Source organism: Nycticebus coucang, chromosome 13 (genome assembly GCF_027406575.1).
Source record: "Nycticebus coucang isolate mNycCou1 chromosome 13, mNycCou1.pri, whole genome shotgun sequence".
Taxonomy (NCBI): Eukaryota; Metazoa; Chordata; class Mammalia; order Primates; family Lorisidae; genus Nycticebus; species Nycticebus coucang.
The window spans coordinates 71,825,242-71,845,990 of record NC_069792.1 but is presented as its reverse complement, the minus strand read 5'-3'; the positions used below and the strand labels follow the sequence as shown (position 1 = coordinate 71,845,990).

At 35.1% G+C, this 20,749-nt stretch overlaps 1 protein-coding gene across 2 annotated transcripts in view; it reads left to right on the top strand.

The window, feature by feature from the left end:
* Positions 1-20,749, top strand: part of NUDCD1 (NudC domain containing 1) — a 109,598-nt gene that overhangs the window by 77,737 nt on the left and 11,112 nt on the right. For both annotated transcript variants that reach the window (XM_053558770.1, XM_053558769.1), the window contains exon 8: positions 3,728-3,853. In XM_053558770.1, coding sequence (XP_053414745.1) covers positions 3,728-3,853 — 126 coding nt within the window. The remainder of the gene's footprint in view (positions 1-3,727; positions 3,854-20,749) is intronic.

Below are 20,749 nucleotides of genomic sequence, written 5' to 3'. Positions count from 1 at the left end.
TCCATGTTTTCTGCCTTCCTTTAGTCACTTCCAGGTAGACCATTCCATATTGTTCCACAGGTCACTGGGTATCTGGGTGTTTATTTTTTGTCTTTGGGCTTCACGTTGCACAGTCTCTATTGCAGTTCAAGCTCAATGTTCCTTTTTCCTTTATGTCTAATCAGTTGTCTGTCTCATCTGTTTGTTTTCGATTTCTGATTTATATTATCATCTCTAAGAAGTTCAGTTTGGGTTTCTTTGGCGTCTTTCACCTCTTTTTCAGTGTGTACATGTTTACCTTCACGTCTTTGAGGAACATGGAACTTGTTGATAATAGATGTTTTTTGTTTTTTTGAGACACAGTCTCACTATGTCCCTTGGTAAGAGTGCTGTGGCGTCACAGCTCACAGAAACCTCAAACTCTTGGGCTTAAGTGATTCTCTTGCCTCAGCCTCCCAAGCAGCTGGGACTACAAGTGCCCGCCACAATGCCTGGCTATTTTTTGTTGCAGTTGTCATTGTTGGTTAGCTGGGCTGGGCCGGTTTCAAACTCGCCAGCCTCGGTGTATGTGGCTGGCACAGCAACCACTGTGCTATGGGTGCTGAGCCAATAATAGATGTTGAAATGTCCTTTTCTGCTGACTCCATTGTCCCTCCATTTCTGTGTCTTTTTTTGTTTGTTTTATTAGTCATGATTTTCAAATTAGTTTTTAATTGTTACTGTAATCTTAACTTTTTTTTAAAGTTTATTTTTTATTAAGTCTTTTGTACATAGATCATAAATACATTTATGCCATTTTCAGTGTGTTGATTATTTATACAAATTGGAGTGCTTACATCATACTAATCAACATAGCTTTCACCTCATTTACCCAATTATAGCATTAGGACATTTGTGTTCCACACATGATAGATCCAACTTGTACTTGCAATGTGCTCCATAGTTGTGGTTCCCCTAGTATCCCTCCCACCCCCTCTCCTCCTATCTCCCTCCCCTTCCCTCATTCATCCTAGGCTAAAGTTGTGTTTCATTTTTTTATATGCAAGTGTGAGTTATTATAAATTGGTTTCACAGTAGTACTGAGTACATTGGATACTTTTTTTCCCCATTCCTGAGATACTTTACTAAGAAGAATATTTTCCAGCTCCATCCATGTAAACATAAAAGAGGGAAAGTCTCCATTTTTTTTTACTGCTGCATAATATTCCATGGTATACATATATCACAATTTATTAATCCATTCATGGGTCGATGGGCACTTGGGCTTCTTCCATGACTTGGCAATTATGAATTGAGCTGCAGTAAACAATCTGGTGCAGATATCTTTATTGCCAAATGATTTTTGGTCCTTTGGATATACACCTAGAAGAGGAATTTCAGGATCAAATTGCGGGTCTACATTTAGATCCCTGAGTGTTCTCCAAACCTTCTTCCAAAAGGAACATACTAGGCTTGCATTCCCACCAGCAGTGTAGAAGTGTTCCCTTTTCTCCACATCCACGCCAACATCTGTAGTTTTGGGATTTTGTGATGTGGGCTACTCTTACCGGAGTTAGATGATATCTCAGAGTGGTTTTGGTTTGCATTTCTCTGATGCTTAAAGATGATGAGCATTTTTTCATGTGTCCATAGGCCATGCCCCTGTCTTTTTCAGAGAAGCTTCTGTTCATGTCTCTTGCCCACAATGAAATGGGATCACTTGTTTTTTGCTTAGTAATAAGTTTGAGTTCTCTGTGGATTCTGGCTATTAGACCTTTGTCAGAAATATAACTTGCAAAAATCCTCTCTCATTCTGAGGGCTGTCTATTTGCTTTACTTAGTGTGTTCTTGGCAGTGCAGAAGCTTTTTAATTTTATTGGATCCCAGTAATATATTTTTGATGTTGCTTCAATTGCCTGGGGTGTCTTCCTCATGAAGTATTCTCCCAGACCAATTTTTTCAAACGTTTCCCCTGCACTCTCTCTAAGAATATTTATAGTTTCATGTCTTAAGTTTAAGTCCTTTAACCAGTGAGAGTCAATTTTTGTTAGAGGAGAAAGGTGTGGGTCCAGTTTCATTCTTCTACAAGTTGCCAGCCAATTCATCCAGCATCATTTACTGAATAGGGAATCTTTCCCCCAATTTATATTTTTAATAGGCTTGTCAAAAATCAAATGACGATAAGTGTCTGGGTTCACCTCTTGGTCTTCAATTCTGTTCCATACATCTACCTCTCTATTTTTGTGCCAGTACCATGCTGTTTTGATCACTATCGATTTATAGTATAGTCTGAAGTCTGAAAGTGTGATTCCTCCTGATTTGTTTTTGTTTCTGAGTAATGTCTTGGCTATTCGAGGTTTTTTTCTGTTTCCATATAAAATGAAGTACTAATTTTTCCAGGTCTTTAAAATATGACGGAGGTGCTTTAATAGGGATCACGTTAAATCTGTAAATTGCTTTAGGTAGTATAGACATTTTAATAATGTTGATCTTCCCAGTCATGAGCATGATATATTTTTCCATTTGTTAACACCTTCAGCTATTTCTTTTCTCAGAGTTTCATAGTTTTCTTTATAGAGATCTTTCATGTCCTTAGTTAGATACACTCCCAGATATTTCATCTTCCTTGGCACTTTTGTAAAGGGAATAGAATCCTTGATTGTTTTTTCCCCTTGACTATTGTTGGTGTATATAAAGGCTACAGATTTATGAGTGTTAATTTTGTATCCTGAGATGTTACTATATTCCTTGATCACTTCTAGAAGTTTTGTAGTTGATTCCCTGGGATTTTCCAGATATATAATCATATCGTCTGTGAAGAGTGACAGTTTGATCTCCTCTGGTCCCATTTAGATCCCCTTGATTGCCTTCTCTTGCCTGATTGCGGTGGCTGAGACTTCCATTACAATGATAAAAAGCAGTGGAGACAGTGGGCATCCTTGCCTGGTTCCTGATCTGAGTAGAAATGATTTCAATTTTACTCCATTCACTATGATATTGGCTGTGGGTTTGCTGTAGATAGCCTCTATCAGTTTAAGAAATGTTCCTTCTATACCTATTTTCTAAAGCATTCTACTCAAAAAAAGGATGCTGGATATTGTCAAAAGCTTTTTCTGCATCAATTGAGAGAATCGTATGGCCTGTGTTTTTTAATTTGTTTATATGATGTATCATATTTATGGATTTACGTATATTGAACCATCCTTGGGACCTTGGGATGAAACCCACCTGATCGTGGTGTATAATTAGTTTGATGTGTTGTTGGATTCTGTTTACTAGGATCTTACTGAATATTTTTGCATCAATGTTCATTAGAGATATTGGTCTATAATTTTCTTTTCTTGTTAGGTCTTTTCCTGGTTTGGGTATCAGGGTGATATTTGCTTCATAGAATGTGTTGGGAAGTATTCCTTCTTTTTTCTATGTTTTGGAAAAGATTAAGTAATATAGGTACTATTTCCTCTTTAGAGTTTTAGTAGAATTCTGATGTGAAGCCACCTGGACCCAGGCTTTTCTTTTTGGGGAGATTTCTTATAGTTGATGCTATTTCAGAGCTTGTTATAGGCTTGTTCAACATTTCCACTTCTTTCTGGCTAAGTCTAGGAGGGTGGCATGTTTCCAAGTATTGATCTATTTCCTTCAGATTTTCATACTTCTTAGAGTAGAGTTTTATGTTGTATTCATTAACTGTAATCTTAACATTTTTAAGAATAAAGAAATCCATTCCCTTGGTATTTGTTTTACTTACTTATTTTATTTCTGGTCTTAGAATCCAAATCCAGATAAAGAAAAACCTCCTTGTAATGCCCAAGAGTTAGAAGAATGTGACATTTTCTTTGAAGAGAGCTCCAGTTTATGCAGATTTGATGCCAGTACATTAAAAACTACTCATGTGGTAAGTTCATGAAACTAATTCCACTAAAGCTTTTTGAATATTTACTGAGATATTAAATGAATGATCAAATATGTGTTTTGCAAATATAACTCGGTTAGCAGTTACTGGCTGTGATAGATCTCATCATTCTGTAAAGTAGCATCTTTCCACACCCAGTAGCACAGTACTGTATTGTTTGAGTGCTACTGTATATTGATATCTTTTCATTTGACCTTTTTCTGTGCAGGTCTCTAACATACAGTTGTGACTCTATCGTGTGTAATTCTCACGTCTGCTTTCTTTTTCTTTCAGTATTATAACATAAGTATTTTCTCCTGTTATTTAAATCTCTGATTTAATGGTTGAATTATACTGTGATATTGGCCATGTGCATGTTTACTATGTACTGCATTACACTTTTTAAATAACTTTTAAAAATTGCATTATTTTTTTGAAAATCCCTTTATTACTTGAAACCTTCTCTACATTCAAATGTTTGTCTAATAAAGAATTACAGAATTCAAATTAATAAATCATAGACTAAATCTCTTACAAATTGATCTGTACTTTATATTCTCATTCTTAATGTTCACATTTATTGTATGTTTTACTACATCTTTATTGCCTTTTTTGTTTGATCTTTACTAATGGGTTTCTAAGATAAGGAATCTTGTTCTATGTTTTTACTGTTAACTATTTCATGTATTAACTATTTCTTCTTTTGTGAAGGATTTTTTTCATTGCTTTCTCTTAGTGTTTCTTACTAGTTTGTGTGATCTATTTAAATTTGGAAGGCCCTTCTGTATCAAGTCATTTAACTTATTCTTATTTTTTCCATTTTTGAATATTTTTATTCAACTCATTCTCATCTGAGCTTCTCTCACCCCGTACACTGTAAGTATGTACACCCCCCCACATATTGCATTCTGTTTAGAAGCTCTGAGGGGTGTGCATTGATAAATGGGTTTTGGTGAAGGGCTCAACTACATTGTGGACTTTGCCTAACAAATTCAAACAATGTAACTTAATTGTATATATCCTTATATTAATCTGAAATAAAAAATAAAAAAGATGTTTTAGATTCATAAAAATAAAAAAATAAGATACTGAAGAATACTTGGAGTGGGTTGGTGCAGTAGATTGTTTTTGTTTTTTTTCTAAAAACTTATTAGAACTTATTTCTTCTTTGGGAAATCTTTAATCATTTGTTAATATTATATACCCATGTGTGGGTTTTATAAGAGTTCACATAAGAAGAGGCTTTTACAAATTAGGGGGTAATTTGTAATTTGGAGCTGTGCATGTAGAAATTAATTTAGTCTCATTACTAAAATCAGAAGTGATGGGCCTTTAGGACACTCAGTTCAAACAAAAGCAACAGAGGAAATTGAGAAAAATTGCTCTTTTTTCCAAGATCTCAGAGTCTCTGGCGGAAGAGTTAAAGGCTCTGTGTTCAAGAAAATTCTTGAAAGTTTCTGCCAATTTGGCCTAGTATTTCTTTGTCATGTACAGGTTTGGGAGAAAGTGTATTGTAACAGAAGTCATGGAACCAAAGTTAACTTTGGTTAAGATGATTTACTAGATCTAACTTTTAGCGAATCATCTTAATATTTAAAAGGAAATCCTCCTGTCCCTTCCTAGTGTGCTTTTGTATACTTATCTGCTTTCTTTAACTAATGGCTGAACATTTTAGTACTTTGGTTGTAAAAATGAGCATTTCTGGATTATACCTATGGAGACAAATGAGATAGAATGGCATAGGACCAAGGGCAAGTGTCATTGAAGCTGTACCCATAGTGAGTTCTTGCTCTTAAAATTAATTTCTGTCTCTGCACTACTCTCCTTCCCTCCACCCTGTAACACCAATATGTTCTAAAAAGCACGTGGACAACATCTTGCCTGCCAGTGTCTCCAATACCTCCCAAAGGTTCTAATTCATAATAGGAGCTTAATAACATTTCAGATTAACCATCTCTTAGTGACAGTCATTAAAATAAAAAATGGTTTTAGGGGCCATCTTGGATCTCAAGAAATTAACCTATGCCTTTTAGTTGCCCCCTTCCTACTCAATCACTCTTCCAGTTGAAGAGTAAACAGCATTCATGATCAGATTGTCACATCCAATCTGGAGAGTGATCCAAAGCCCGGGTCAGAACTATCTAAATTTCCATGAGTTTTCCTACCCAGGTGTTGTTTATTTCTGACACAGCTCCTTACGTGATTCCCTTCACTATGAGTAAATAAGGGTCATCCCACAGCTACTCTGAATACTTCGGGTTAAATTTTAGAGAATCAGTCTCCTGTGTAACTGATAGAAGACTCTTGAATCTGACTAACTGAAGATTGTTGTACTTGTAATGAAGAATCTGCTCTCCTAAAGTTATAGTTTTCAGAGCTATAACTCCTAGGTTCTGTTCTCTAGTTAACTTTTATAGGGAAGGAGGTATCATAAAATGCTATTGCTTAACTTTTGCCCCTCTGAGAATTTCAATTCATCCTAGTACTGTTAAGTAGTATTGATTAGTGCTTTAATGTTGGTCACTAAGGGACTTCCGATTAATCATATTTCTCTTTATTTCCCGTGTTTGAGCATATGAATTAAAAGCAAGATGTGACAGATGACCAGAATAAAACTATTATTACTGATAAATTTATCAGTACAAAAGCTTAGCGAATGTACTGACTAAACCCTAGAATTTAGCAGATTGAACCATAGTCAAAAACAATGCAAAATCAGCTGTGGCTGCCCGGGCAATGAGAGCCCTCTTATTTCCTGAGGCTTGTAGCTCCTTTAAGGAAAAAGCAGTATAACTGAGCATAATGTACCCAGGTTTTTTTCTTATATTTAGCAATCAACCCGATGTCACTTCACCCCTCAGGAATTTCTGAAAGCCAGACTGTCATAGCCATAAATAGTGTTAGTGTTGTAGATGGAAATATGAAGAGTGGGGAAGAAATGTAATATGTAATAAATAGGGGCAACTTTGAAGAAACTTTAGATCAGTAGGACTAACTCCTATTTCAGCTTCATTTTACAGATATATTATGCCAAATTGAGATAGATGAAGTTTATATGAAATCAAAGATAAAGCCAAATGTTAGAAACTACATCTGTGGGTTTCTAGAGTGCTTTTGCCATAAGCCACTTCAGTCAGCGTCTACTTCTGATTAAAATGGCGTTTCTAAGGGTTCTGTAATATAAGTATGTTCTAGCCTCAGAAAGTTGAGAAATAAAACAATCTCTCATTGTGCCACGTATTTTAGATAATATTGGATGAAATATTCTCAGCATTTTGTATAAACTTTTTTAATGTTTTAATCATAGTTTAGGGTTTAATTGCTGGTTTAAGTCCAATTAGCACATGATTAAAACTGAAGATTCTTATCTTTGTTTTAGTTAGATTAAATTTGAGGCCAAAGTTTCTTTTTATAATTATAACCTTTTTGATTCTGTTAGTCATTTTGTAAAGCAGTGAAGTAAAAATGCATAAACATTGCTGTTTGGGTATAAGTAGAATAGATGTAAATGGAATAGCTCCAAAAAGTATTAAGTCCATCTTCTTTTTAACAGCAGATTTGTATTATGTAAAAGTCAAGGGCTTCCTCCTCAAATGTGACTAGCTTAAAAATAGTTTCTTGATGTACCCAAGGCTGTACCTGTTCGCTTGTCATTAAAGGCTGTAATATTTTGGATATTTCAGTGATAGATCTACTTTAGGAACCAAACTTCTTTATGGACAATTTGTACCTTAAATCTTACTTCCTTTTGCAGTATTTGCTCTTTTTTCTCTCTACCTGATTTCGTTTGTCATAACTTTGGACAATTTGAAATTATCTTATATAGAAAGGTTAGTATATATCATTATAGTTTTAGAAAAATATTCTCACCAAAAGGTAAGAACACTTTTAAATAACAGATTTCATATAAGGTTCTCTGGAAGAGTTGAATATTAGAGTTAAAATTTGCCATTTGGAAAATAAAATGTTAGGTAAATATATGAAGCAGCACAATAAAAGAGAAAGTTTAAATATCAGAACCATGTAAGAAAAGGAATGAACTCAAATCGGAATTCAGGTAGAATTGAAGATGGATTATTTTTACTTTTATCTTAAGAACTGTGCTGTCAAGAATGTTAGCCGCTGGCCATATAGTGGCTCTTGAGCAATTAAAATTTAGCCAGTTTGCATTGAGATGTCCTGTAAATACAAAATTCACAACCAGATTTTGAAGACTTGGTGTGAAAAAAATACATAGAAAGTTTTTATATTTTTGTGTTAAAATGATAATAGTTTTGATAGGTTTGGTTAAATCAAATCTATTATTAAAATTGATTTCTCCTATTTCTTTTTTTGTTTTAATGTGGCTGCTAGAAAATTTCAAATAACATATGTGACCCCCATTTTCTATTGGGCAACATAGATCTACAGTGATCAAATTAAATGACTGGAGTGACCAAATGGTGATAGATAGTCTTAAAAATTATATTATGGTAAATGTCTCAAATCATATGGTTTATCAGATGCTGCTTAAAACATAAGATTCAAGCACCTAAAAAGAATATTTGTAACTTCTAAATAAAACCCATCAAGCCAGGAAGCAGAAGAGTTGCAAATAGGAAAAAAAAAAAATCTTTCCAGTTAATATCATTATGAAAGAAAATAGGAAAGGCTTGTACTCTGTATTATTAATTCTTTTAAAAATTATTGAGGATAGGATCCCTCCTATAGGGGAGGGAAATACATTTAGAAAGTATCTAAACTAGTAGCTTTTGGTATCAGGACCTATTTGCATTCTTAAACTTTGATAGATTATATCTGTCAAAATTTATTACATTAGAATTAAGAAAATTTTAAATTATTTGTTTAAAAATAATAACCCATGGTTAACTATGTAATATTTTCTAATGGAAATAAGGGTATTTCTCAGCACCAAAAGAAAGGTAAGAGACATTTTTGCAGATCTCCTTACTGTCTACATTAATATTGTTGGGTTCTCTTCCAGCTTCTGCGTTCAGTCTTTCACATTATAATACTTTGGTTGAAATATATGATGAAAATTCAGCTTCATATACATATATATTTGGAAAAAAGGGTGCATTTAACGTAATTTTTCAGATAGTAATGGATAATTTGGATTTTACCTCAAAATTCAGCAAGTGTTTCTTACAGATTGGTTGCAGTGTGGAGTCTATAACTTTAAAATCTGTTTTGGTTTTTTTAGCTACTTTGAATGGATGTTGTGCCCATGGAGATCATTCAGAAATGTTAGTTCTTTAAGTTGTATAGATTTTCCAATTATTAATTCATTTCATTATTCGGTAAAAACATATAAACACATATTGAGTTTTTTGCTGTAAAGACTTTTTGCAGCAGTAATTGCTATTAAGAGACATTGTTAACATACCACTGATCTTACCAGAAAAATATTTAAGGATTGACAAGCTATTATCCTCATAAGTGATAATTACAAGTTTTCTAAAATTCTACGTTTTATTCAAAAGTTCAAATTGGCAACACATACTTTCAGTTGTTCTCCTTGACGTGAAAGGTGTACTTCATTTACTTTTGATAACGTGTTTACCAAATACCCAATTCGCTGTAACCAAGTTAGTTTGTCAATCGTTGTTTCAAGTAAAAGTTATGTTTCATGAAAAAGTGGCCATTTCGGTATTTGCAACTCAGGATCTCAAGTACTTTTCCTTGAGACACGGCAACTTTGTCATGCAGCAGAACTGCCTTCTGTGTACTTCCCCCTCGTTATGGAGACACTGAAAAGGAATGTACTTGAGTCAAGATTTAATAAAATTAATCATTTTTGCTTCCTTCTTAAAGACATTTTAAACTGAAACTGGGATTTTCTTCACTAACACATAGCAGTGAATACCGCTAATCATTATACTAACAGTGGTTTGGAGCTGCTGCCACAATTTGTGCTGTGTATGACTCTGACACTTTCACCTATTTTTCCTTTTTTATCATCTATACAAGTTTAGAAACAGTATAGCATTTCATATACTATGAAAATGCTTTTAAGTTTGTGGACTTCTGAAGGTACCTCTCAGAACCTACTCACCCAACCCACTAGGTTTCTACACATCATACTTCGGTAATGGTTCATCTAAGGCAGAGGATTGTGACTACGTGACACTCACACATTTGTAATAATACAGCACTAATGGTTAGAGTGCTTCAAGAGAGCAGATTTGTCAAGAACTGTGAAGGTTCTGAGATTTTACTCTATTTGCAAGCTAACAAGTTCAGTATTTCTGTTTGCAAAACATGCAGAAACTCAAAAGTCTGATGGAGAGTTGATTTTCATCAAAATGAAGAGAAACTAGCTTAGCCATGGTAGCGCACATCTGTAATCTCAATACTTTGGGAGGCTGAGACAAGAGGACAACTTGAGGCCAGAAGTTTGAGACAACCCTGGGCTGCTTTGCAAGACCTCATCACTTAAAAAAAAGCATTAGCTGGACATGATAGCACATGTCTTTAGTCCTAGCTGTGCAGGAAGCTGACGTGGATCATTGAGCCTGTCTTTTAAAAAAAAAAAAAAGAAGCAGAGAAATTTTATCTATAGGTAATTATTTTTTTTTCTTGGTAGATTCATTTGACCCAAGGACTAGAATGGTTGATATGAGTGGTAGTTTATTGCTTTATATTGTAATAGCTGAAGAAAACTTTTTACTGTAAAGACTTTTGCAGCAGTAATTGCTATTTATAATACCGTGTAATACAACGCAGTGCTCCACACTAGTGTTTAGTGTACATGAGTATGTGTGTGTATACATATGTGTTATACTTGTTTATGCTATTATATACTAGCCCCTAATTCTTAGAGGTGACAATTATGCAGAGTTGTTTAAATAATTTTCTGTTCTTTATCATAGGGGACAGCAAACAATGTCTCATGGGTCAAATCTGACTGGTTGCTTGATTTTATAAATACAGTTTTGTTGGAACACAGTCTTTCCCATTCTTTCACATACTTCCTGTCTGCCCAGGACTGCTTTTATGCTGTCAGCAGCGTTGCAGAGACCATATAGTATGCAAAGCCTAAAATAGTTACTATCTGGCATATAGTGTGCAGTGCCCCAAATAGTTACTGTCTGGCATTTACAGAAGAATGTTGCCAACCCCTGCTTTAGCAGATCAGTTATATAGAAGGTAAGGAGCATGTGTGTCTTACTTGAAGGATATTTATGTGAAAATATAGACACAGAAAAATAATTGAACTGGGAAATTTATATCGGTATGAAAGCATTTCTTTTGAAAAAATTTCAATGGTAAGTCTTTTTTAAAGGAAAGCATTTGTTGCTTAAACAGTGTTAATGGAAGTAAAATGTTTTTAGGAAGTCAGTATTTTTATATTTTGTTGTTTCTAGATTCCCATTCCCTAACATCTGCCATCTTCTCCTTGCCTTTTCTCTCCTGCCTCAAATAATTGACCTAAACTTTATCTAATAGTTTGTTAGTTAATACTTTTTACCAAGATGTTTAATTGATACATCACTTAATAATAGATTAACTTCATGCCCTTAAATTGGAATATACTCTTTTTTCTGTATTTGTGAGACTCAACTGCATTGCCACGTATAGTTGAGTTTTCATTTTAACTCACGTAGTTTTCACCACATAAATATGTGTAATTTATTCATTTTATTATGGATTTTCCATTTTCTCATTCTAGCAGTGCCAGTGTTAACATTTTTGAAACTTTACAGATAGTCCTTGTATAATTTTCATATATCTGAAATCAAAGAGTAGATGTAATTTTTAGCCTACCATTTAAAAACTTAATATTGCCATAAGCATTTTATCTATTAGTTTATATTTTTGAAATACTAATACATTATATACTATCAATATGGTTATACCACAGTTTAATCATTTACCTAATGAATTTCTATTTACCCTAGATCTTTTTAAATTATAAATATCACCATTAAAAATACTCCTGTGCATGTATTTTTTTATGTTGGCGTTTTGACCATGGATTAAAATGCTTTACAAATTATTGTAGCAGTTCAGCTGTCACCATATATTATATATTGGGTCTTACTTTTGTCTGTCTCCAAAATAGTCTGTACTTTCTAAACATACAAATGGGAAGAACAAGCATGTAAATAGGTATTTATAACTGTAATTGTAGTGTGTGCTGAGAGAGAATTGTGTCACACAGATGTTGCAAATTGTGTAGTATCACAGAGATTATGGTTCTTTTGGAGAAATATCACTAACTTGGCATGGTTAGAATATAGTTGTAAAGAGACATTGTGTGTGTAGAAGTATTACTTGATATTACAGTAGAACCTCTGGACCCTGTAGCAAACTGGTCAAAATACCGAGGTGGTCAACATAAGAAACTAGGCCTACTGTACTGATATGTACATATTGTGCGTAGTTGGTCTGTGAAAACTAGGTCAACTTAAAGACGTGGTCAGTGTAGGCAGGTGGTCAGTTCCACTGTATTTATGGAGATTCTACTGTATTTCCAATTTCCTATATTTAGGATATTGTATCCTCATATATAAGTGACATATGTTCGTAATTTCTCCTTTATAATAATATATTTTCTCCAATTTTAATATCAGGTGTACCCAGATCAAGTAGAATGATTTTGAAGTATTTCTTCTTTTTCTGTTGTCTGTAAGATTTTAGCATGATCTGTTTTTTGAAATTATCTTTTATTTATAAATATTAGTTGTCTATTTTTTGATACTTAAAAAAATAAGTTAACTGATGACTCCATACTGAATCTCAGAGTCAAAGCATTCTATAATAGACATACTCTTATTTGACAATGTGAATATTACTTTCTTTGCATCATTATTGTTATTATTATTATTGCTTAATATTTCTATGTAGCAATTGTCTGATTCCTTTTCTGAATGTATTTATGTTCGTTCGTTCTTTACGAGGTTTTTGTTTCTAGTCCTTATCTTAAACATTGTTATTGTTATTAAATTTTAAGTCTTTTTAATTTCGTGAAGGCAAAAAAATGGAAACCTTCTTACCACATGTATATGTAAAAATAAAAATGAAAAAAAATTTAATTGATATGAATTGACATGAGATATTTGAGTTGTGTATTGAGTTTCTTTGACTGATATTGTGGTTGATTTTTGAATGTTTGTTTTCAATTTTGTTTGCCCTTACATAGGAGCTTCTGTTCTACCCATTGTCTATTTTTTAGCTCTTTTAAGTAGCACATTATTTGATTGTGGGTTGTGACTATTGTAGACATTTCTCTTTGGCTGTTTTTCATCATTGTTTTTTTTTCTCACTTTAATATACTTTAAATGTTTACGTATTTGAGTGACTCAGCCTTTGCCTTCTATTTCTTTTGCACTTAAAAAATTATTGCCCTTATAAAAATCTGATAAACATCTATACTTTCTTTGGTATTTTTATCGTGTCCTAATTTTTATATGACTGTAATTTATTTGAGATTTGCTTTTAGTATATGGAAAAGTCTCTTAAATGGAGAGCATTTAAAAGTATGAATTAGTTAGCAAGGTCTTAATTTGCACAGAAAAAAATTTAAAGGTAATTTTGTGTCACCTCTGTTTTTCAGGAAGTGAAATTTATTCTGGTGTCATACAAACCTTGAAAAGGGGGGATGGCAGCCCCGTATAGTGGCTCACTCGCATCATCCTCACTATTCAGGAGGCCATGACAGGAGCATCCCTTGAGCCCAAATCTTGTTAATCAACCCCCTAAGGCCCTCATCCTTTTCATTCTAAGCCCCGTCTCAGTCAGCATCTCGTGGTCTCTAAAATATCCGTAGGTCTGAGACTTTAACCTACTTGCAGGCTAACAAGTTAGCCTACCACAGTTTCATAAATGACACATAAGACTCTTGGATCAGAGACAAATGATAGTTTATTACTGACAGCAATAGCATTAACCAGAGCAGGAACATTTGGACCAATTCCCTGATCCTCACTTCCCATGGAGCAATATACAAATGGCCAGTAAGCCTTTTCTGCACGTAGTTTAGGAGAGATACCTTATTCTCTGGACTTTAAACAAATCTGCCTTTTGCTTTGGAGGGAGACGCTGTGTCTTCCAAGGTTGTTGCTCCACAGACATCCTTAATGGGTAGTCCAGGACTGTATTTAGTGCCTCTGCTTGAAAGATGGAACCCACTGCAGCCAGAGATATAGAGAGGGAGAAATAAAGCTCTCAACCTGCCTTTTTGGCTGGACTCCCAAGTTTTATTAGGTTGGCCTCTGATAATATCTTGCCCCTCTTTCTGCTCCACAACTTCTACCTATGGAATCACTTGTAAGTTCTGGTGCTTTTCCCTTGGAATTGTATCTGACCTGTGTTTTGTTTTTTTTTTCATCCAAAACTTTTCTTTCTTTCTTAGATGATCTCACAGCTGGTGTCTCTGGTCAGCCATCTTCATTCACTAAGCTTTCTTGTTCAGTTTTAACAAATACAATGCCTTCATTTCTTTTTTTTTTTTAGCAACTACAACTTACATTTATTTGGATACAATGCCTTCATTTCTTTTTTTTTCTTTTAGCAACTACAACGTACATTTATTTGAAGATGTGTATTAGAGTTTTCCAATGTTTCATCTGATACAAACTTCTTTTCCAGTTATTAATTTTAAGATTTGTTGATGTCTTAAAAGTTTGTTTCATAAATTAGAGTGAGAGATGTTTTTATTTTATTCCCTTTTTGTTTGGGGCTCTAGATCTTTTGTACTTGCTCCTCAGTCTGCTTCTAGCTACCTAGACCTTTACACCAGAACTGAGTCTTAATGGGTTTCATAGTTCTCTATTTTGAGTTGGTTATGATCTAGCAGGAAACATGGCTCAGGTCTAGGTCAGGAGGACGTATCTTACACATATACACTCTGAAAATACAAGGTGAGAGCAAAAGAAGCAGAGTGAGAGCCGGAAGTGTAAGAAGCTGCTGTCAGTGAACTGTGAGCTTCATGGTCATTGGTAGGAACATAAAATTTAAAGATAGAGCAGTATGTATGTGTGATGGCAAGGTCTATAATACATGCCTTAGATAATCAACACTGAATTCCAAGGTCAAGAGGTGGCTGATACATCTTTGGAAAAGACACTTACTGCGACATAACATATTTGTGCAGCTTTTGATGTTTGCATAGGATAAGATTCTCTGTGTTATGTCTCTGAAGGCAGTGAGCGGCTGACAGGCAGCAGGAAGCTATTGTATAGATTCAGTAAGATGGAAACATTTATCTTAAATCCTTTTTACTCTACAGTACGTGATATTTCAAATGATTTTATGAAGTGAAGTATGCACCCCAGCTTTTAACTAGCTAATTTCTCTTAAACGTATATCTCCATGTATAACTCACCTATTAATAGTAAACATGTCATACATTAGCATTTGCACAGCCGCTGAATTTAATCTTCATAAATCAATCTACGGAGTTTTCATTTATTATTCTCATCTTTCACAGAGTAAGTTGGCAAGTGATTTGTCAATCATTTTATACTTAGCAGCCACTATAGTCCCTTTTTGTCAAAGCCCGTGGCTGCCACCACTTGTCCTGGCCAGACCCTGCTTATCTAGGTTCCCGACTTTGACTCCTATCCTCAGGAACAATTGCTCTTAGGTGCTTGAGGGCTATTTTCTTCAGAAGAGGGGAAGAGAGAAAGAAAGATAGTCTTTGAGGATAAAGCAGTAAAGACCCTGTGCTGGCCTTCTGCAGGCAGGAGAGGAGACAGAGTCAGAGTAAGCGCATCTGTGATAGAATGAGTTCATTCCCAGCTACTGCCTTCTCCTCCAGCCTAATAAAAGGCTGATCTCGTGCCTCTCAACACCACAGGTGTAGAGACTGCAATTCACCAATGTGCTCATCTTACAAGCTCTCTCATGCTTTTTACAAGAGCCAAATCCCTCCCCATGCCCTTTTCGCCAAGGTGTTCCATTATTGAGCTATGCAGATGTTACTTAAAACTCTCACTCCTCGTGGCCATACGCTATATGGGCATGCTACACCTTTTTTAAAATTTGGACTTTTCATTTTGAAAAAAAAAATTCAACTTAAAGAAATGTTTAGCCAAGCTCAGTGGCTCATGCCTGTCATCCTAGCACTCTGGGAGTGCTAGGCAGGTGGATTGCTTGAGCTCATGAGTTTGAGACCAGCCTGAGCAAGAGTGAGAATAGAAAAACTAAAAATAGAAAAACAAGCAAGGGGATCACTTGAACTGAAGAGTTGGAGGTTGCTATGAGCTATGATTCCACCATGGAACTCTACCAAGGGCAACAGCTTGAGACTCTGTCCCCCACCCCTGCCCCCAAAAAGAAAAATTTAAAAACACAATGGACTTTTTATGTGTCTGAATTACTTGGCTACGACTGCCATACATAGTACCACTGGGTGGCTTAAACAACACAAAATTATTTTCTTATAGTTCTGAATGCTAGAAGTCTGAGATTAAGGTGTCAGTAGAGTTAGTGTTTCTAAAGCATCTCTCCTTGACTTGTAGATGGCTGTTTTTCTCCCACTATCTTTACGTGGACTGATCTATATATATCTGTGTCCTAATTTGTTTTTATAAAGTCAATAGTAATGTTGGGTTCGGACCTTCCTTAATGACTTCTTTTAACTTAATTACCTCTTTAAGGACTCCTGTCCCCAAATATAGTAACATTTTGAGGTGATAGAGTTTAGGACATCCATGTGTGAATTTTAGGAGAGAACAGTTCAATTAATAATATCTTTCACTTAGATTTTACCAATTATTAACATTTTGCCACATATAATTTTTCTTTATTTTTCTCCTCATTTTGCTGAGACATTTAGAAGTGAGTTGCAGATACCATGTCCCTTTACCCCTAATACAATATTGATGTAATACTTTTACCTAATAGAGTTTATATTCAAATTTTACCAATTGCTTAAATAATGTACTTTATAGCAGTTTTTTCTTGATTCAGGATTCAATCCCATATGATATATTATTGTACCTAGTTATGGTAGCTTCCATCTCTAGTAGGTGGGAATAGCCAACTAAAGTTTTTTACTTTATTTTGTACTTTTTATGGACTATCTCAGAATTTTGAATAGTACAGTATTTCCTCAAGTTCAGGTATTGCATTTTTCTTTTCCAGTATATCACACTGGGAGGAATTTGGTGTCACGTTTTTCCTACTCTTTACTTCTGCTGAGCGTATATCTATCTATTGATCAGTCCCTTACTTTCTATATCACATCATGATTTCTGCTTACTACATTCTCTCTGGCCATGTCTTCTCCCTTTTTTGGTTGAGATTGTTTGTTTTTGGCATTAAGTTTCACAGCTTTCTCTATTGAGTACAAATCAGGTCTCCACTTCTTATTTTAGCCCAGCATTTTTTTATTCTCCACTTTTGTTCTAGAACTCCTAGAATCAATTCATTCTTTATCAGGTATTGTACATATTAGCTATTTTCTACCTATAGTATGATTTTTGTTTGTATTTAGTTTGGCTTTTTATTTATTTAATTTTTGAGACAGAATCTTACTTTGTCATCCTTGGTAGAGTGCCCTGGTGTCAGCCTAGCTCACAGCTACCTCAAACTCTGGGGTGATCCTCTTGTCTCAGCCTCCCAAGTACTAAGGACTACAGGCGCCCACCACAATGCCCAGCTATTTTGAGAGATTGGGTATTACGCTTGCTCAGGCTGGTCTCAAACTCCTGAACTCTAGCAATCCACCCACCTTGGCCTCCCAGAATGAGGATTACAGGCGTGAGCCACTGCACCTGGCTAGTTTGACATTTTAAATCCTGTTAATACTTCTTTTTTTTTTTTTTATTAAATCATAACTGTATACATTGATATGACCATGGGGCATCATACACTCGCTTCATAGACCATTTGACACATTTTCATCACAATGGTTAACATAGCCTTCCTGGCATTATCTCAGTTACTGTGCCAAAACATTTACATTCTACATTTACCAAGTTTCGCAAATACCCCTGTAAGATGCACCACAGATATGATCCCACCGATACCCCTCCCTCTACCCACCACCCCCCTCCCTCCCCTCCCTTTCCCACTTCCCCCTATTGTTAGGTTGTAACTGGGTTATAGCTTTCATGTGAGAGCCCCAAATTAGTTTCATAGTAGGGCTGAGTACATTGGGTACTTTTTCTTCCATTCTTGAGATACTTCACTAAGAAGAATATGTTCCAGCTCCATCCATGTAAACATGAAAGAGGTAAAGTCTCCATCTTTCTTTAAGGCTGCATAATATTCCATGGTATACATATACCACAATTTATTAATCCATTCATGGATCGATGGGCACTTGGGCTTTTTCCATGACTTAGCAATTATGAATTGGGCTGCAATAAACATTCTAGTACAAATATCTTTGTTATGTTGTGATTTTTGGTCTTCTGGGTATATGCCCAGCAGAGGAATTACAGGATTGAATGGCAGATCTATTTTTAGATCTCTGAGTGTTCTCCATATATCTTTCCAAAAGGAATGTATTAATTTGCATTCCCACCAGCAGTGCAGAAGTGTTCCCTTTTCTCCACATCCACACCAACATCTCTGGTCTTGAGATTTTGTGATATAGGCTAGTCTCAGTGGAGTTAGATGATATCTCAAAGTAGTTTTGATTTGCATTTCTCTGATGATTAAAGATGATGAGCATTTTTTCATATGTCTGAAGGCCATGCGCCTGTCTTCTTCAGAGAAGTTTCTCTTCAAATCCCTTGCCCAGCCTGCTATGGGATCCCTTGTTTTTTTCTTGCTGATGCGTTTGAGTTCTCTGTGGATTCTGGTTATTAAACTTTTGTCAGAGATACACCCTGCAAATATCTTCTCCCATTCTGAGGGTGTTTGTTTGCTTTACTTACTGTGTTCTTGGCTGTGCAGAAGCTTTTTAGTTTGATCAAGTCCCAGTAGTGTATTTTTGAAGCTGCTTCAATTTCCCGGGGGGTCCTCCTCATAAAATACTCACCCAGACCAATTTCTTCAAGGGTTTTCCCTGCACTCTCCTCTAGTATTTTTATAGTTTCATGTCTTAAGTTTAAATCTTTAATCCAATGAGAGTCTATCTTAGTTAATGGTGAAAGGTGTGGGTCCACTTTCAGTCTTCTGCAGGTTGCCAGCCAGTTCACCCAGCACCATTTGTTAAATAGGGAATCTTTTCCCCACTGAATGTTTTTAATTGGCTTGTCAAAGTTAAAATTGCGGTAAGTAGCTGGATTCATCTCTTGGTTCTCTATTCTGTTCCAGATATCTACTTCTCTGTTTTTGTGCCAGTACCATGCTGTTTTGATCACTATAGATTTGTAGTAAAGTCTGAGGTCTGGTAGTGTGATTGCTCCTGTTTTGTTTTTATTTCTGAGTAATGTCTTGGCTTTTCGAGGTTTTTTCTGATTCCATATAAAATGAAGTAATGTTTTTTCAAGATCTTTAAAATATGACAGTGGAGCTTTAATAGGGAGTGCGTTGAAATTATATATTGCTTTGGGTAGCATGGACATTTTGATAATGTTGATTCTTCCCAGCCATGAGCATGGTATGTTTTTCCATTTGTTAACATTTTCAGCTATTTCTTTTCTTAGAGTTTCATAGCTCTCTTTATAGAGATCTTTCACGTCTTTTGTTAGGTAAATTCCCAAATATTTCATCTTCTTTGGCACTACTGTGAATGGGATGGAGTCCTTAACTGCTTTTTCAACTTGACTGTTGTTGGTGCATATAAAGGCTACCGATTTATGGATGTTGATTTTGTAACCTGAGACGCTGCTGTATTCCTTGATCACTTCTAGGAGTTTTGTGTAGAGTCCCTAGTGTTTTCCAGATACACAATCATATCATCTGCAAAGAGCGAAAGTCTGATCTCTTCTGACCCTATATGGATACCCTTGATCGCCTTTTCTTCCCTAATTGCGGTGGCTAAAACTTCCATCAATGTTGAAAAGTAATGGAGACAATGGGCAGCCTTGTCTGGTTCCTGATCTGAGTGGAAATGATTCCAATTTAACTCCATTCAATATGATATTGGCTGTGGGTTTGCTGTAGATAGCCTCTATCAGTTTAAGAAAAGTCCCTTCTAGACCAATTTTCTTGAGTGTTCTGATCACGAAGGGATGCTGGATATTATCAAAAGCTTTTTCTGCATCAATTGAGAGAATCATATGGTCTTTGTTTTTTAATTTGTTTACGTGCTGAATTACATTTATAGATTTACGTGTATTGAACCAGCCTTGAGACCCTGGGATAAAACCAACTTGGTCATGATGTATAATTTGTTTGATGTGTTGTTGGATTCTGTTTGTTAGGATCTTGTTGAATATTTTTGCATCTATATTCATTAGTGATATTGGTCTATAATTTTCTTTTTTTGTTGGGTCTTTTCCTGGTTTGGGGATCAGGGTGATGTTTGCTTCATAGAACATGTTTGGGAGTCTTCCTTCTTTTTCTGCCTTTTGAAACAGGTTGAGTAATATAGGTACTAATTCCTCTTTAAAGGTTTTGTAGAATTCTGACGTGAAACCATCTGGTCCTGGGCTTTTCTTTTTAGGGAGGTTTTGTATAGTTGATGCTATTTCTGAACTTGATATGGGTCTGTTCAACATTTCCACTTGATTCTGGCTAAGTTTTGGAAGGTGGCGTGCTTCCAAGTATCCATCAGTTTCCTTCAGATTTTCATATTTCTGAGAATAAAGTTTCTTGTAATATTCATTAAGGATTTTTTGGATTTCTGACGAGTCTGTTATTTCGTCTTTGTTGTTTCTGATTGATGATATTAGAGATTTTACTCTTTTTTATTCTGATTAGGTTGGCCAGAGGTTTATCTATTTTGTTGACCTTTTCAAAAACCAGCTTTTTGATTTATTGATCTGTTGTATTATTCTTTTGTTTTCAATTTCATTTAATTCTTCTCTAATTTTGGTTATTTCTTTTCTTCTA